The 17,810-nt window shown below is 39.7% G+C and overlaps 1 protein-coding gene across 3 annotated transcripts in view; it reads right to left on the bottom strand.

Annotated features, from left to right (window-relative positions):
- Nucleotides 1-11,374: 11,374 nt before the first annotated feature.
- Nucleotides 11,375-17,810, bottom strand: part of COL12A1 (collagen type XII alpha 1 chain) — a 117,859-nt gene continuing 111,423 nt past the window's right edge. For 2 of the 3 annotated variants that reach the window (XM_032864353.1, XM_032864355.1), the window contains 6 exons: nucleotides 17,552-17,587; nucleotides 17,378-17,444; nucleotides 16,098-16,286; nucleotides 15,062-15,130; nucleotides 13,898-14,068; nucleotides 11,375-11,657 (listed from right to left, as the gene is read on the bottom strand). In XM_032864353.1, the coding sequence (XP_032720244.1) occupies nucleotides 11,482-11,657; nucleotides 13,898-14,068; nucleotides 15,062-15,130; nucleotides 16,098-16,286; nucleotides 17,378-17,444; nucleotides 17,552-17,587 (708 nt within the window). In that variant the 3' untranslated portion in view covers nucleotides 11,375-11,481. Of the gene's footprint in view, nucleotides 11,658-12,159; nucleotides 12,867-13,897; nucleotides 14,069-15,061; nucleotides 15,131-16,097; nucleotides 16,287-17,377; nucleotides 17,445-17,551; nucleotides 17,588-17,810 lie in introns of those variants that run through there. The other variant, XM_032864354.1, reaches the window with a different exon arrangement.

Below are 17,810 nucleotides of genomic sequence, written 5' to 3'. Positions count from 1 at the left end.
GCTTCTGTGTCCAGGATGTCTGAGTGACTCCCTCGCCCAGCTGTATGCCACAGTATATATCAAAGGGTGTTTTGACTCCTGGTTGACATATGTTATTGCTTTTCCTTCAATTCTAAAAGAGTGGAATGTTGTCAGTGTTTGAAGAGATGGCCAAGAGGCACGCATTCTGTTCACAAATAAATTATTAAGCTCTAAATTTGCTGGAGTGGTTTTCTGGACTTACACTTTATTCATCTGCAGATCAGAATATTTACACATCAGATATGCTGGAAGTCAGAGGAATACTTCAGTCAACAATTTATTTAGTGGCCAGCCCAATTTGAGGAAGCTCTTAAAATACTCAAGATAAAGTCACAGTAAACAATTAGATTGCATCCAGTTCAGATAGTAAATGTAATTAAACTCTTGGTGTCATTGTCTGAATTGATAGGTCTTTTAAGGTATTTCCACTAGTAACAAGACATATAATTTCTTGAACGTGTGTTTTGCCAACATGTGGTATCTGATCCTTATATCAATTCTGAAGACACTAACAGTCCTTTAAATTCAAGATAGATTTCTGTTAAGAAATATGCCATGACAAAGATAATTCTGCTAAATAGCTGATTAACTTGAGGACAGAAAAGGAATTCCCAATCGGTCCCAATTTAGACAGTATAAAAGAATGTTTGTGCGAAAAGCTACATTTTTTCCTGGTACATTCCCTCCCTTATAACAGCTTGCTGGTATCCCACTCATTATAATGAATGACAGAACATCCACATGGAAATAAGCCCTGTATCAAATGTTGAAAAACCAATTCTCCCTATTTATGATTTTCCACTAGATTAAAGGTAAATTAGTACATGTCGAGTGTTTATGCATGCCCTCTGATACGACATTACAAGGGGAGATATATTCATTTTATAGATTAGAAAAGTAAAGTTCAGAGAAGTTGAATTACTTTTACAAAGCAGCTAGTAAGTGGCAAAGCCCAGACTTGCATTGAGGGCTTCCTGGCTCCAAAGCCCTTCTTTTTCCATTACTGCACTGCCAAGCCCTGGGTGAGTTGCTTTCCCCTCCTATTTTATTCTTAAAATGTAACTCTTGGCTTCACAACCTAAGAACACAGTGTTATTTAAGAAAGACATAATTCCAATACCTTTAAAAATTATGAAACTCTCCTCATTAACAAATTCTGATAGTGGTTAAAAAAAATTATTCCCAGAGTTTCCTTGTTTCATGCAGCCCTACCATGTTCCTCCCCCACATTCTTCCATCGGGTTAAGTCAATGCAGGGAAAGTTAAATTCCTGCTACATAAGAGCTTTACTAAAAACTTTTACAATAGCTTTCACCTTGATCTCCAGGAAGCCCTGAGAAATCCAATCACATTAAAACCAATTTACTGGAGCTATTGTGGGGAGAGAGACAGCATTTATTTTTAGTGACCGATGTACTAGACACGTTCACATAATTAACTCCTCTCACTCGATTGGGAAGAGTACTGAAAATAGGGAGTATAAGCTATCAACATGAAAAAGAAGAAACAGGTGTTAAAACTTCACGTAATGGAATGGAAATTGAAGGGAAAGTAAGAAAGCTTCGGCTGGAAAGTGAACTGAACCACCGTTGCGTGAATTGGAATAGCTACTGCGGAACTCTCTAAATACCTTCTCACAGGATTTGTATCTGGCCTTTTTATTTTTTATTTTTTTTTAATTTTTTAAAAAATATTTATTTATTTATTTATTTATTTATTTATTTATTTAAGAGAGAGTGAGCGAGAGAGAGCACGCATGCATGCACACACATGAGGGGAGGGGCAGAGGGAAAAGCAGACTCCCCGCTGAACAGAGAGCCTAACACTGAGCTCCATCCCAGGATCGTGACTTGAGCCCAAAGCAGACACTCAACCAACTGAGCCACCCAGGCACCCCGGTCTAATTTTTTAATATGGACAAAAATATAACAGATATTGGTATTAATGTTCCTGCAACTCTAGACATAAGCATAAGGCCTGAGTTTTCAGAACTTTGGAATCAGAGAAGTAAACTAACTTCTTTTTTTTTTTAAGATTTTATTTGTTTATTTGACAGAGATCACAAGTAGGCAGAGAGGCAGGCAGAGAAAGAGAAGGAGGAAGCAGGCTCTCCACTGAGCAGGGATCCCGATGCGGGGCTCGATCCCAGGACCCTGAGATCATGAGCTAAGCCGAAGGCAGAGACCCACTGAGCCACCCACGCACCCCAAGGCAAGCTAACTTCTTAAGAAATCACCCATACTATGGCTCAAACCCAGGTCTAGTGGAGAGCAAAGTTTGCACTCTTAACTGCGTCATGACTTGGAGACAAAACTCTGAGGACACCAGCACAGGTGAGGACAGCACAGTGTAGGAGAAAGGTGTCAAGTGGAAGCCTCCTCTCTTTTCTAACTGTATGACCTTCAGTAGTCGTCCAACTTTCTGAAAGCTTTTTTTCTCATTTGTACAATGGGGATAATAATACTTTCAAGAATCCCTAAGTGGAGGCATTTAGCATCATGCCAGGCACAAAAGAGCTTACATGTCTGTTTTATTTCCTGTCTTTAAAACATCCATGGAAAATATTTTATAACGTCATTAGAAGTTCTCTTAAAATCTAACTTAATATGTCCTTGCATCAATTACATTTCGTGTTCTATTCTAAGATCAATATTGCTAGATGAGAAACTAAGAAATGAGAGGTTGAGAAAAACAAAATATACATTATAAGAAAATGTAAAGTTAAAGGTATATTTGAAGGAAACTGTAAATTCTGTTACTTGGCTTCCACTCGAATGAATTGACCTTAAACAACATGTTCAGTAGCTTCTGCTTTGATGTATATATAAACAGCAGAAATTTACATTGATAAATATCTCACATCTGCTTTGATTTGGCAACCCTGGGAAACATTCTGATTAGAGGTATTTCCCATTTTATATGCTTGGTTATCCCATTTGGGGTAACTTTAGCTACAGTCAAAAGCTCCAATGACTGACAACAGTTCTCTCAACAAAACATCAATTTCATAGCAAACACCACTATCTAACCATCCTGTGAGGTATTGGTTCTAGAGGGAGTAGTTTGGACAAAAGAGTTCTTTTCAATGAAAGAAGATAAAAACATACTTTCTTCTGTGTGGCATTGCTTGAACACCTGAGGTTTTTTGAGTTAATAACTCAATGAGACTTTGGAACAACCTCTATTTCTCATTTTCCAGTTATCGACCTTGAAGAAGACTACATGAAATGTTTCCTATAATCTAGTCAGTTATCTACTCTTTATTGTTCATGTTGCCGTGAACTCACAAGTATAAGTGTTGGTTCAAAACATCAGGAGATTCCCAGGTAAAATCTGAAACTGGCCCCTGTGCTCAGAGGTCAAGGAGATAGCGAAGAGAGAGGCAGATCACTCCCCACTGGTAGGGGGCAGATTTAATAAGCAAGAAAACTTGTTTATAAGGCTCGTCTCGTGCAGCTGCAAGACAGATTTTTGCATTTTTGCATTTGCTAAGTCCAGTACGATGTGGCACACTCCTAGGACCTTGGTCGAGGTATCTAAGATGGCATCAATGCTGGGCACAGATACATGAATGGAGAGTAAAACTTGTTGAATTCTTAGTAGTCCTCAGTCTTTCGCCATGAGCTACCTGGCTTTTTTACCAGCAATACCAGGCTGTTGAAAGCACAATGGTCAAGGAGTACAATATCCAATTGGTTCCGTTCTCCTACCTCCAATTTATATTCTTTGCTGGTTGCCATTCTTACTGGTTCCCACTTGGCATTTCTCCTTAGCACTGGTTTCATGACTATAACCTGGAGAGAGAATTCATCTGTACAGGTGTTTAGCATTTGACCTTGTAAAATGTCCATTCCCAATGTTTTCACAGGTAATGAAGAGATATGATATTCTCTAATGGAAGAGAATGTCCATATCTCATTGTCAAAGGGAACTTCCTATCCATAATCCTAACCATCCATACTACTAAGAAGGCCATAAAACTTCTGAGGGTGATCATGTATTAGAGTACATTCAGCTCTAGTAACAATGAGAACAGTTGTCTTTTGTTTATATCTGGGATGTTTATAGTGAGCTCAACATGAAGCCTCTGATTGCCTCCCACAGCCCTCATCTGCAGGAAAGCTTGGCCTGCACCCTGCACCCGGGTGTGAGTAGCCCAAACCCTGACAGAACTAAATCCCTGAGGCCTCTGCTGGAGCTCACTGGACATAAGGGATAATGGGGGCAGATGGGGTAAGTCTGAACCATGGTCCCTTTTCAAGGCTTTCCATAGGCTGGCCAACACATTATTAGGTTTCAGCCTGTCTTTTCAAGTGAGATCTCGGCATCAATAAAGTAAAACCACATTTGCTTCTGGGTTACTTTTTTACTTTATAATTGATTGAAATAAAACTTTTGACTTTTCAAGCTCCCTCCCTATTTTGGGTTTTTCCCACAAGCATTCCAGTTCCCAGGATTTGTCGATTTCCCCCCAGATCAGTGACAGATGGCTCAATATCATAAATGTCTTGTCCCACAACTAGGCTCAGCATGGACGTCAGCATCTATACCAGCGACAAGGGCAGACTGGAGTATGGCTTTCCTTCCTACGTGAGTGTGACACAATCTGGGCCTTCAAAGACAAGGGTATAGATGATCTGTCTCACTTCTTACTCCCTAGGAATTTGTTGTACCTCCTCCAGAGATTTCCAGGTTCACACATGCCCAGGGAGAAGAGAAACCCCTTCATTGGGCCAAGTCTCCCTGCAGATTAAAATAATCCAATCTATACAGTAGTGAGTGCCTTGAAACCCCTAAGCACAGGTACTATTGAGGGGCATGGTGTAGTAAGGTTTCTCTTTTTTTCCTTATTTCCTGTTGAGTCAGAAAAATACCACTGCCTCCCATCACACTCCCACCACCACTCCACCACATCCCCCACCCCACCCCTACCCCTACTCCCACTTTCACTAACTACAGCTGGATACTTCCCCTGGCCTTTTGCTGAAACTTGGCAGCTATAACAATAAGCTCAGTGGGAGTATATTCTCTCATCATGAACTGGGAGCTGCCCCGCTGACTGGGGTTGCAGTCGCTGTGCTCTCCTTTTATCTTAGGAATCAGATGGCATGGGATGTTCATCCATTCCACTGTCAATCACCACAGCATCCTCCGTTTTGTTCTCCTCACTTTCCCAGGGATTCCACCTCTTTGTGTCTGTGAGTCTGTCACTAGTGTTCCACCTCCATTCACAGCGGCTTGCAACCTCCTACTTTTGCAGAATGACATGCTAAGGTCGCCAACTTACTACCCTACTCTCTCACCTCATCTGTCAGCCTCAAAGCCAACAGCGTTGCAGACAACCTCACATCCTTCTCTAATCTCAGCTCTACCTCCAGCTTTCTAGTTCAACTTCAGCTTTAATTGCTCACGGATGTGCAACCAAACTATCCAAAGTAGAGCCCACCCCCCTGTGGCAGCCATGCGTTTCTCTTTGCCGCAGTGCCCCCCCAACCCCCACCATGCACAGTTCCTCCAACAAATGCATTAGAGCAGCCAGCATTTTCAGGGTATCCCTGCAGTCGCACACTGTGGGCCACAAGTATTTAACATATGGGCCACCCTTCCCCAGTAAAGGTCAATGATCAACAGGGTTTCCTTCATGGATGTCTCTCTCCCAACACCCATCTGTCCTAGCTGGCTCACCAACTGTTGGTTCAAAACCTTGAGAGATTTCTTGAGAGAAACCTATGAAACTGGTCCCTATACAAAGAAGACAAGGGGAAAACAAAGAAAGAGGCAGACCACTCCAGATTGGTAGCTGGCAGTTTTAATAAGCAAGGGAATTTATAAGGCTTGTGTTGGGCAACTACAAGATAAGTAGATAGCCCCATCCAGCCACGAGAATCTTAAAAAAGTATATACAGAGGTCTTAACTGGTTTCAGTCTTGTATTTAGTCCAGATGTTCTCCAAAACACCTTACTCTCTCAAGGCTGTATCCTTGAAACATCTCCTAGTGTGGGGATGGGAAGGGCAGAGACGGAGAGAGCCTCTGATTGCCCAGGTCCAGCTCATAGGTCAACTGATGGTCATGTTCTCTTTATGTCCTCCTCCAACAGAAGGATAGTACCATGAAAAGAAGCATAATTATAGAACAGCTCAAAGTAAGGAATAATCAAGACTCTATCACTGGTGGCTCCTGCAGAGGGTGGGAGGGAAAAACACTGCTCTGCAACAAAGTGGACACGAAGAAGTTCAATTACACATGAATCATTCAATCTTCATACAGTATTTTGATGTCTCAAATAGAATCTGGTGAGTCAAGGAAAATAGTTTATTCCACCTGAAGTTATTCATTCAATAAAAATACCTTTGAATACCACCTTAATACCAACACTTTGGTAGCTGCTAAGGAACACAAGAGTGAAAAAAAATAAATATGATCTCTGCCACTTTGCAGGAATCTTGAACTTGGGAAGTGATAAGACAGGTGTCCCAAAGAAAGTGATTATTTCAGTATCAAATTAAAGGATTAAATGGACCTGACCAAATGAAGATAGCATGTTCCAGGGAAAGGAAATAACACATCTGAATGCTCAAAACAATGGAGGGATCGGGCAGGAAGTCCAGCGTAGTCGGAGAAAATCAAATGAGATAAGTGAGGTATCCTGATGTCAAGTGAAGTATCATTTGCTCTAGGAAGAGCTCAAGTCTTTAATGACTAATGAGTATTGATAAGGTTTCTGAACTAGACACCACTAAAAATTTTTAAGAAATCTAGTGATATGACCAGATTTTCATTCTTAACAATCATTTCGGTTGCTAAGCTGTAAGAAAAATGGATTAAAGTGAAGGAAGAGTGGCTGGAAAGAGAACAGATAGATGACTTCTGAAGAATCCAGACCAGTCAATGGGGCCTAGAGGGAGAGAATGGCAGCAGGGATACAGAGAGGTGAACAGTTGAAAGGTGCTTGGGAGATAGAATCAAAAGCATTTAGTGATTGATGGAATGTAGGAGGTGAGGGAAAGAAAAGTCATGTTACTTATCAGGTTTCTGAGTTAAGCAATTGAGAGAGTATCACTCACAAAGACAAGAAAGTTGTCTTGTAGAAAAAAACTGGTGTGGGCAAAGGGGTGAGGCATTTCACTTTGTCCATAATGGATTTGAAATGCCTGGTAAAACATCCAACTGGAGATGTATCAAGGCAGTTGGATATATACTAAAGGATCAAAAGAAAAGACTGGCCTAGAAATATAGTTTTGGCATAAAAAATATATCCAAAGCCAAAGACAGAAGGTGTAAAAGTTTCCCATTCTGGCTGATCATTATGACTCACATGAAGAATATATTTAAAATACACATTTAAATACACATTTAAAATACATATCTGGGGTCTCCATCTCCAACATGCTGACTCATTCTGGAATCTGAAGACTTATTTGAGGGGCCCCAATGCTATAGGAGAAGAGACCCTTTAAGAGACCATTTATTGGGGCACCGGGTGGCTCAGTGGGTTAAAGCCTCTACCTTCAGCTCAGGTCATGATCTCAGGGTCCTGGGATCAAGCCCTGCATTGGACTCTCTGCTCAGCAGGGAGCCTGTTTCTTCCCTCTCTCTCTACCTGCTGCTCTGCCTACTCGTGATCTCTCTATCAAATAAATAAAATATTTTTTTAAAAAAGAGACCATTTATTATAGGCATGACAAGAAATCCCAAAAGTCTAGTAGTAACAATTGCGTCATAAGGATTATTCAGATATATGTAGGAGCTCACTTAGCTAGTCTTCACTGATTAGATGTGAGAAATGAAGGAAGGAAGGGTTTAAGGTCATTCTCAAATTTCTGGCCTGAGGAAGTTAATGGTAGGAAAGTGGGGGGAACAATGGAGGAAATCAGATTTATGGAGAGATATGTTGAGGTTTGGACACTGTCTAAGACTGAAACCTTGAGTTGACCCCCAGTGTTCCTTTCCCCTCTCACATAGTAACAGAGAGCTGATTTTTGTTTGGCAAGTGGACACCCAAAATAAAGGTAACGTTTCACACTTTGAACTGGATATAGCCAAATGATTAAGTTCTGGCTAATGGTATGGAATATAAATGTGTTGTTATAAGTTATGTTTGCAACTTCCAAGAAGTGTACTTAAATGGAAGGGTGGGGTTTTTTCTAATCCTTTCTCCTTCCTACAGGGGAATACGGACATCAGAGCCAGATCTCTATTAAGAATCTTGGATCCTCAGTTTAACTGGGCCATGAAAACCACAAAAGGAAGAGCAGCAAGAGAGAAAGAGCCTGGGTCTTTGACTTTTTAAACATGAAAAATAAAGACATCACTACTTGTTTAGGCTACTGTTATTTTGTGACTTTCTGTTGGTCACAACTGAATTCTAATCCTAGTAAATACCAAATGTGTTAATTTTGAGTTGTCTATAGAACTTCAAGGAGGGATATACTGTTGGATGTACTGATATAGAACCAGGTAAGACATCAGCATGGGGACCACACATAGGTCATCCCCTATGTGTGGGTATACTACCCCCTATATGAGGGTAGTATAATCAAACCCCTTTTATTATGGAGAAATTATGACTAAAACCAAATGAGGACTTAACCTAATGTGCCAAATACAGTACAATGTATATTAAAAATCATGAATACTTAAGAACAATTACATTCACCTTAGTTGTACAAAAATTAAAAGCAAGCTTGAGCAGTCCCATAGGTAGCATAACAGACTCAAAACAGATGCTCACAAATCTGAGAAAATATACATGCAGCCACATGTCAAACTTACTTTAAAAATTTGTTAATACCACTGTACAAAATATTCTTATAAGAATATTCAGAAATTTACTATCTCTGTATGTGCTGTTATTAATTTTGAAATATCTCCCATAGTAGACCTCATTAGAAGCTACAATCCCTTCCCACTTTTCAAACTAGTTTCTTAAAAATAAGAGCCCTACCTTCTAATATAAATTATAGAAAATGAATTTATAATACTTTCAAATGTAAAGGGCTAGAATAAGTGTTTCAGGTTGTGCTGTGTTCCCTCAAAAGTAAGTTTGAATAAATAAACCAACATTCACATGTTGCCATTAGTTTCTAAACTGAGGCTACCTGGACACTTCTCCCTATCACGTGTCTGTATTCACTCAGAGGTATTACAAAAATAATTTTGACATAAGATTCACCAAACCTAAGGAAAAATTATACTATGAAAATAAAAACCACAACATATAATCTCAGCTAAATATTAATTTTGTGCTTATACCCTGGTTAGAACTGCCTTGACCCCTCATCTCCTCTCCCAGCACAGACTAGCAGGTAATTAATTCAGTGCATCATCAATGTCAAGACTCAAACCCACACTGAGCCAGTGAGAGAAGATGGAATTCCTTTGTGCCCCAAACTTATGTGGCCTTGGGACTCAGCTGGGTCAGTGACAGGGAACTGAACCTGTCTTCAATCTCCTGATACAGGGGCTCTTCATTAAGGAGCATCAGAAACGCAAATGAATCAGAAAATCCATCAGAATAAATTCATAGAACTGTAAGGTTTGAAAGCTCCTGCCCAGAAAGTAAGTGTTCCCAGGAGGGCAGAGAGGAGCATCTTGTAGTAAAACTGAGTTAAGAACCACAAGACCTACAGTCTTGGTCTTGTTCTGATGCTAATTAGCTGAGTCTGTTTCCTTCTCCATAAAGCAAAGAATTGAACTGGAATGATCCTGGTGGTCTCTTCTAACTTTAAAAATGTAGATTACAGAAGGGACGGGGTGGGGGATGGGGCAACTGGGTGATGGGTTTTAAGGAGGGCACGTGTGGTGATGACCACTGGTTTGTTACACACAACTAATGAATCATTGAACACTACATCAAAAACTAATGATGTACTTACTACATGCTGGCTAAATGAACATAGTAATAAAAAATAAATAAATAATATGTAGGTACTGGGGAATTACCTGTGAATGTTGTGATTTTATCACTATGTGCTAGAAACTTCCTGAGCACAATATATTCTTTTAATGTCGTTTCCTTTTGATCTTGGTCTCCAGGAAGTATTTAACTCAAATATTTTCTCTCTAGCAAATTTTTTATTGCTACCTCTCTCCTTCTGTTGATGTTGGTTCTTTCAAACCAACACTTACATTGTTTGCTTTGCTATTTAGAATGAAGTTATTGAATTCACTAAAGTGCAGAAGGAAATTTTTACATTTTTAAAACTAAATGTAAAAATTTCCATTAAGGAATTTTCCTTTTTGCATTAAACATGTTATTGGGTAAAATATGGTATAGGAAGGTGATTAAATCAAAATCATGTGGGTTGTTAAAGATTATTTAGTTGTTTGGGGTCTCCTAGGATACCTCGTTGTTTTTCCACCAACCCACACATCCTCTACATTCCCAATAAAGCCTTTGGAATCTGCTGAGCTTTTTAAGGCTCTCAACATTCTCTATGACTTCACCGTATCATTAAAAATCTAAAGTTATTTAGCATAATTTAATAGTATTAGCAAGATTTGTAACCGTATCCAAGGATATAAACTTGTTTGTTGTGACAACCGCCTGAACACTCCAAAAAGCCACTCAAAGAAAGAACATACCATGTCAAATTTTCAGTAGTTTTATTGAAAAATGCCTCTTTTGTTTCAGAAATAAATAATATAAGGCAGTGAAATTCACAATCTGCAGTTAAAATATAAAAGCAGCAATTCTATGTTCATAGTCTTGCAAACATTTTCCAACTGCTTTTGATAACTAAGAAACATTATGTTCTGAAAAAAATAGTTCATACTAAATATACAACACAAACATGCAATTCCATCTCTGCAGAATAATCTGCAATTTGGCATAAATGTTAGTGTGTCTAAAACAAGGAGGTTTAAGGCAATATGGAACTGTATCCAGTTGATACAGTAATTTCAGCTACATGGCTTAAGGTTTGTGGTTGTTAAAGGAGATGTATAAGAGCATTCTATGCCCTAATGCATAACAGAAGATAGAAGAGGAAGATAAATAATTGCAATGGAGTTGTTTTTTTCCTCCTTTTTGGTTTGAGGAGGGGAATTACTTTAATCGTGGTGTAACTGAATTGCAAACAAGTATTGGAAAAGATGAACTGCCCTCTGGAAATATATAGTAGTTCTGGGTTCCAGGACTTACTGCTTAACCAAAGAGTTTCACCGAGGCTGCCCTTTGTGCTAACTGAAGGCACAAAGCACGTTCTCTCCTTGCAGCTTTCGCGAGCAAAGTATTTTGCAAGCATTTCAAGGGCAAAGGCAAAAATGTCTACAAGACTGCGTGCAGCGAGCTAGGTTTCCTGCAGAAACAAGGTTCTCTACAGTCAGAAAGCGTACTCTTGGATGAAGCAACGCCGGAAGAAACATCGCAGATAAGACGTACACTGCTCTGTCTGACCTGTAAATGAAAATCCCAACACCTCCCCCCAGAGTGGCCGCCCGGTGCGCGGTCTCAGGTTCACTGCCGGGGGCCGCGAGGCAGGGCGCGCCGCCAGCGCCCGCGGGGAGGCTGCTCGTCGCCAGGCTCGTCGGCGCCGTAGTCCTCATACTCGTCTGCCGTCCGCTCGGGCTCCACCGGCACGATGAAGGGCTCGCGCTCGGGCGGGTAGGCCCCGCCCTCGGGCACGTAGGGCTCTGTCCGATTCAACATTACAGTTATGGCATGATTTGGAAGGCACACACACAGCAAAAGCTAATTCATCACCCGAGGTGATGGCACTCCAGTCTTAATCTCATCGCTATAAATAGATAAATTACAATGTTCTGATTACGTCCATTTGCAGAGAGAATTTGGTGATGATCAAATAATGAAATGGCACTTTTTTTTGAACCTTCAAGGATCCAGCAGTGAATACAGTCATCGCACAAGTACCTGGGAAGGGCCCGAGGCTGCGCCAAAGAACTGTAAACGGAGAAACCTAGGTAGGATTTTCACAAATCCCCAAGCAACCGTTCATGAGTTCAAACTCCTCAATTCAAAGAACAATTTGGAAAGATGAGGAGGCAAGGGGAAGTTTTATTGGCTCCTAGAAACCGAACTGCGAAAATCAACTATGACCAGGTAATATACAGTACATGACATTTTCTGGGGCCGTCTCTCCCACAGACTGAGTTACAGTCGGGGGTGGGGGGGGGGTGGGGGGTAAAGGAACACCAGTGACTACAGCGAAACAGGAAGAGAAAAAGTGACTGTAAAACTTTGGTTTGAAAATTGCAAGTTACAAAACCAAATGAGAGTACATGTACAAAAAATAAGAGTAATAAGACACATGCCCTGAATTAGACACATGGCTAACAGGCAAGAGATGAGGAGATTCCATTCGGTGTTATTTCGGCACAGAGCAAGCAGCAGGCTTTGATGCAGAAGCTTATTGTAGAATTGTTAAGTGATTTTAGTGGACAGGATCACATACAAATCATTTACAAGCCACAATTAGTTTATTATTTACATAAAACATTTCTCTTGAACCAGGTTAATTGTTTTCCTCAAAATAGCATAACTTCCACTGGTTAGTAGTTTTATTATGTGCCTCTTTCACAATGAGGCTCCTCGTGGTTGTGGTTTTGAACTTTTTTTCTTTTTTTAATAATATTTTTCTACATTATTACTGAAATGCATCAGGCTTATAAACTAACACCACTGCTTTTGTCTCATTCAAGTTAGTATAAAGAGTCTCCGCCCTCCTTTATGATGTCCACCTGGTTCTTTAACCATATCTGTGGTGAGATTTCCATACAGACTCATTTCCTAATAAGCACGTGCGCAAACATCTCAGAAACAGGATTTTCATGTATTCAAACTGTAAGCAGCACTGGCGACTTAGAAAATTTGTTAGCCGGAACCTGAAACAGGTCAAAGATGATAGTTTTTAAAAGTTGAATTACTATGCAAAAAATATATATACACATCCATCTAAGTATGTAATGGTTAAAATATATATATATATATATCCATATATTTTCAGTTATTCATACATACCATAAGGTAGAGGGAATTAAATTTATCTTATAAAGACTTAAACTGTAATTTTGTGAATGAGTTGCATGAGAAATTTGCATTAAAATTCATTTTTATTTTTGGTCATATGTAAGTATGCACATAAATATATAGATATATAGATATTTAGATATTCAACTACTCATGCACTATTTGCTAGTAGCCAACCATATCAAACAGCGGTATCATTTTTAAAACTTGCAAGATGCTTGAGGGTGCGCTGATGAAAAGGTCTCCACTGATCAAAACAATAATTTTTTTATTCCCAGATCAATATAATCTCTCCTGTCCCCACAACCCCAAAAGCAGGCACAAGCGACCTGGCCTCTGTAATGGTCAAACACTAGATCTGCACTACCAACTCTTTTAAAAACTCAAGTCCCAGATTTTATGCACGTTAATACTATGGACAGCATGAGACAGTGAATTATTTTCAGTTGTCTCTACCATGTTATCAAGTGGTTTGCCTAAACATTGGATTCCCAAAGCAATTTTTTAGTATGTACTCTTGATATTCTAAAATTATATTCAACAAATCCCTGTTCCCAATCTTTAGGTTAAAAAAAAAAAAAAAGTCATTTGATAGCATTCTCTAAACTCCCAAAAGAAATTAAGGAGAGGTTTACGATGTGATTTGGCAAATATAGAAATATAGGAAGGAAGAGCAAATGCAAATAATTATTCAACTCCTAACAATGAAGTAATGTTTTATGCTTTGAGAGAGAACAATGTTACTACATAATCAAAATACGTAACTGAAAGAGCTGATATCTTCAAGAAATCCCCAAATCAACCTTCCTTCAATCCTAGGGAACTTGATTTCCATAAAGGTTCTTAATTCGAGTGAATTTGGGTTCCTACACTGGCAACAACATACCTGGATATCCTTGTCCGTTGTATGGAATGCTGGCACACTGCGACGAGTCACAGTATCCAGGAGGACCTGGGGGGCCTCGGATACCTGAGTTTCCAGGACGACCCGGGGGGCCAGGGGGACCTCTTGATCCTGTGGACCCTGGTGGACCTGTTCTGGATTCTCCCTGTGGACCTAGTACAGGGTTAAAACAAAGATTTCCCCTTTTGTTAAATACATTTCCTGAGGCAATCAACAATTCTCAAAACTATATGACACACTAGGGTATGGTAAGAAAATATTTCCTTAAGAGATCACCGGTATGAACCAAAGTGTGGAACTTTCTTACCAATGATCCATCCAGAGTTAATGACAGAGAGGTGACTGCTTTAACGATTTTATTCAAAGAAAACTGAATTAAACCAAACTAAAGCTATCAATGAGTTCCCTGAATGGCTCCCACTCCTACAGAGATAAAACTCTCTGAAGAAAATGGCTATATTAGCCACATCAGACTGCCAGGAAGACATGGGAGTGTCTGCTCCACACCTCCGGACTATGCAGAGGGATGTTATTTCTGGATCTTGTACTTATTAACGGTTAACATAAACGTAAAGATGTAACTACTAGGGCTGACCTTATGGACCCTTCAAGGGTCTCGTGGGCCTTACAATGAAGAAAAACAAAAATTCATTTTCAGTCTAGGAAACAAAATGCATAAAACAACTGGATGACTATTATTTCTTTCCAGAACATCAATAAAGAAACTGTGAGTGAAATCTTGCAATGTGTCACGCTTTTTAATAAGAATGTATTTTCTGTCTGCTAGCAACCTCTTGAACAATACCAGAAGAAACAGGAAATAACACTATCCTGAAAAGCCGTGGGGCCAAACAAAACAAATAGGAATTCCATAAAAACAAAAACAGCAACCCTCTGTGTCACTAAAACTCATACCCTCATATGTTAAAGTTACAGTGAAGGCTTAATGGAACCCACTCAAACAGTTTTTTGAACAAAGAGAACATAAAAATGAGAAGGTATCCAAGCTGAACTTCCTGCTAAAATACATTCATGGTGACAGGCCTGACTGAAGTGAAGAGGATGAGATTGTGAATCAACCTCCTGGGGTTGTACGCTCTCCCAGTGTCACTGCTGTTTACTTATTTGATGCCCGGGCACACGTACCTGGGGGGCCAGGCAGCCCTCGAGGTCCTGGAGACCCAATACCCCTTTCACCCTTCTCTCCTGGCAACCCTAAGTGAGGACAAAAAGAAAAAGCACAGGGAGAAAATTATCGGGAAACATGTAGTTTTCATCTTAACTGATAATGCTTAATTCAAGTAATTCACTTCTTTTAGTGAAAGCAGGACCCAATTTTTCACAGAAGTTCACTCTTGAAGCCAAATTCTTTCTAGACATTTGGGTAATTCCAGATTCATGGCCAAGAAACAAATCTGGCTACAAGTCAGGGGAAAAATTATTTGAAGAAAACAAACATGTCTAATAATTTTTTTTTTTAGAAACAGTAATTAAGAACAGGAATCTTGAATGAAGAGTTACAACTCATTGAGAAACATCTTAAAGGTATCTTATCTTCAGTAGCCCTACCACACAGCATCCAAACCGTCTGAATTACCAAAGTATCTGAATCTTCTCCGGAATATTAACTGCTGCTTTAACAAAAGCGAACACCAGAGTCCTGAAACATCTGGAATCAAATAATCCAATTTTTCTTCTTTTTCCTTCAATGACACTTATCTACTATGAAATTAAAGCCAAACAAACACGTAAGACTGGTGCCAGGCCCTGAATAAAGGCACCAGAAGAGTTTGGATCTAAAACTGTAGGGCTGCTTAAGTACATTCAGTTGGAACCCAACTCTTGGTAGTCACAATAATTAATCAGATTTTAGTGTCTGAGTGAGTTTGCCAGAATACGGTTTCTTCCATCAACAATGACAACAACCATCAGTACATAGCATTATCTTTGCTGAGATCTCCTGACAAAATCTTCCTGTGTTCTTTGATACAGATCTCGATGGCCTGGGGCTGCCTTAATGAAAAGACAGGTTCATGGACACAGAGCTCTTCCCGGGCTGTCCAAACAAGAATAGTTAAAGCAGTTTGCCAAGTTCAGTCTTCCACATGCTTTTCAATCTGACCCAGATCCCACACTTGCAAACTTCCTTCCTTTATCCCTGCATAGCAGCCGGATAACCCACCTCGTTCACCCGGGGGTCCCTGCATCCCTGGTGTGCCAGGAAAGCCTGGTCGCCCCCCAGGTCCCGGTTCACCTCTGGCTCCCGCATTGCCTGGGGGGCCTGGGGGACCAGGTGGGCCCGGTTGGTTGCGACTGGAGTGATAATCATTTGGAATCTGATTCAGCATCTGATTGAATCTGCTCATCTGACCTACAAACAGAAAGAAGACTTGTTAATAAGAAACCCAGTAGGGAAGGGATTGAGATGGTGAAACTCTTTTCTCTTAGGGTCTAGTGCAATCCATCTCCATTCCTCCCCCTCCAGGACACATTCTAATTAGAAGCCTAAAAAGAACACTCCAGCCATCCAAAACAAAATGATCCCCAATAAACAACTGTCTCCACAAAATACTGAGCAGTAAGCCACAGCATTACTATAAACCATAAAAGAGTTGTGAAAGTTTAATACACCTTTGTTATAAAGCCCTGGGGTTTGCCAGATGGTGTCACTCAAAAGAGAACCTTTCTTAAAGTAAGGACGTATACCATTTTTGTGTGTGTCTAAGAATGATAGGCTGTGGTATCAGTTGGAATCGACTGTGGGATCCTTTGAAAAATACAGATTTCTGGGCCTCGTGTCCAAAGACAATGATTTGCTATGTTTAGGGTGGCCCAGGAGCACTCGTTTTTAACAAGGTGATTCTAAAGCAGGTGTTCCTCGGGATGAGACCTGAAGAAACGCTGTTAAGACTCCTGAAACAGGAAACCTTGAGTTTAAGACCATACTTGGTTTGTGGGCACTGAACTTTACTACTCGGTAGGCTTCATAGAATAAGAAGAAAGAGTCTGAAAAATAAGGAGGCAATAAAAAGGTCCCCACCAAAATGTATTTTCTGTGATCAAATTAATCTTGATGGGCCTCCTTCCTTAAAGTCATAGAAAAACTTAAAGTTTATAATTTTTGAAAATCCAATGTCTGTTGCTTCTACATATATCCAGATGAAGATCACTGAAAATCCTAATAAGGAAATTGAAAAGCCCTTTCAAAATATGATTTTGCATCAGATCAAGTATAGGATAACAGGCAATTATTTTACTCTGGGTTCTTACTTTATCTTCATGACAATCATTAAAATATCACTAGTTTTATCTAACTAGATCCAAAACTGAGAATGTATAAAAATACAAGATCATCAAAATGAAATAGAAACATATCTCTTAGAAACTTTATGACTCAACTCTGCATTTTCCTGCAATAAATTTAAAAACCATTCATACAGTAAAAATGAAAAAAAATGTTACCACTTATCAGTTGTTCACAGACTTGTCTTGCAACTGCTCGCATCATGTTCTGGGAAGCGATGTCTCCCTTGTTAATTAAATCAATGAGAATCATTAGCATATTATTTCTATAGTTTCAGACTTCAATGTTTAACACACAAAATAAATGTAAATCAGATTTTAAGAAATACATACTCTATCGCCTTTCTCTCCTTTCAACCCAGATGGACCCTGAAATATAGTAATTTCATAGATTAGAAGTTGACAAGCATGATCTAAAATGATTCATGAAGGCACATGATGAAAGACACCAAGGTCTGCTTTCTAACAGATTAGCAAAATGACACAGCAACTTTCTATCCATGTTGCTTGCAATTTGCCTGTCTGTAAAAAGGAAACTTTCTGTCTTTCCCTGTCTCTCTGTCTCTCTTAGAGCACATAGCCTCCAAATTAG

This window comes from Lontra canadensis, unplaced genomic scaffold, assembly GCF_010015895.1.
Source record: "Lontra canadensis isolate GAN:19392208 unplaced genomic scaffold, GSC_riverotter_1.0 scaffold27, whole genome shotgun sequence".
Taxonomy (NCBI): domain Eukaryota; kingdom Metazoa; phylum Chordata; class Mammalia; order Carnivora; family Mustelidae; genus Lontra; species Lontra canadensis.
Note: the sequence above shows the minus strand (reverse complement) of the source record. Positions and strands in the feature narration are given on the sequence as shown.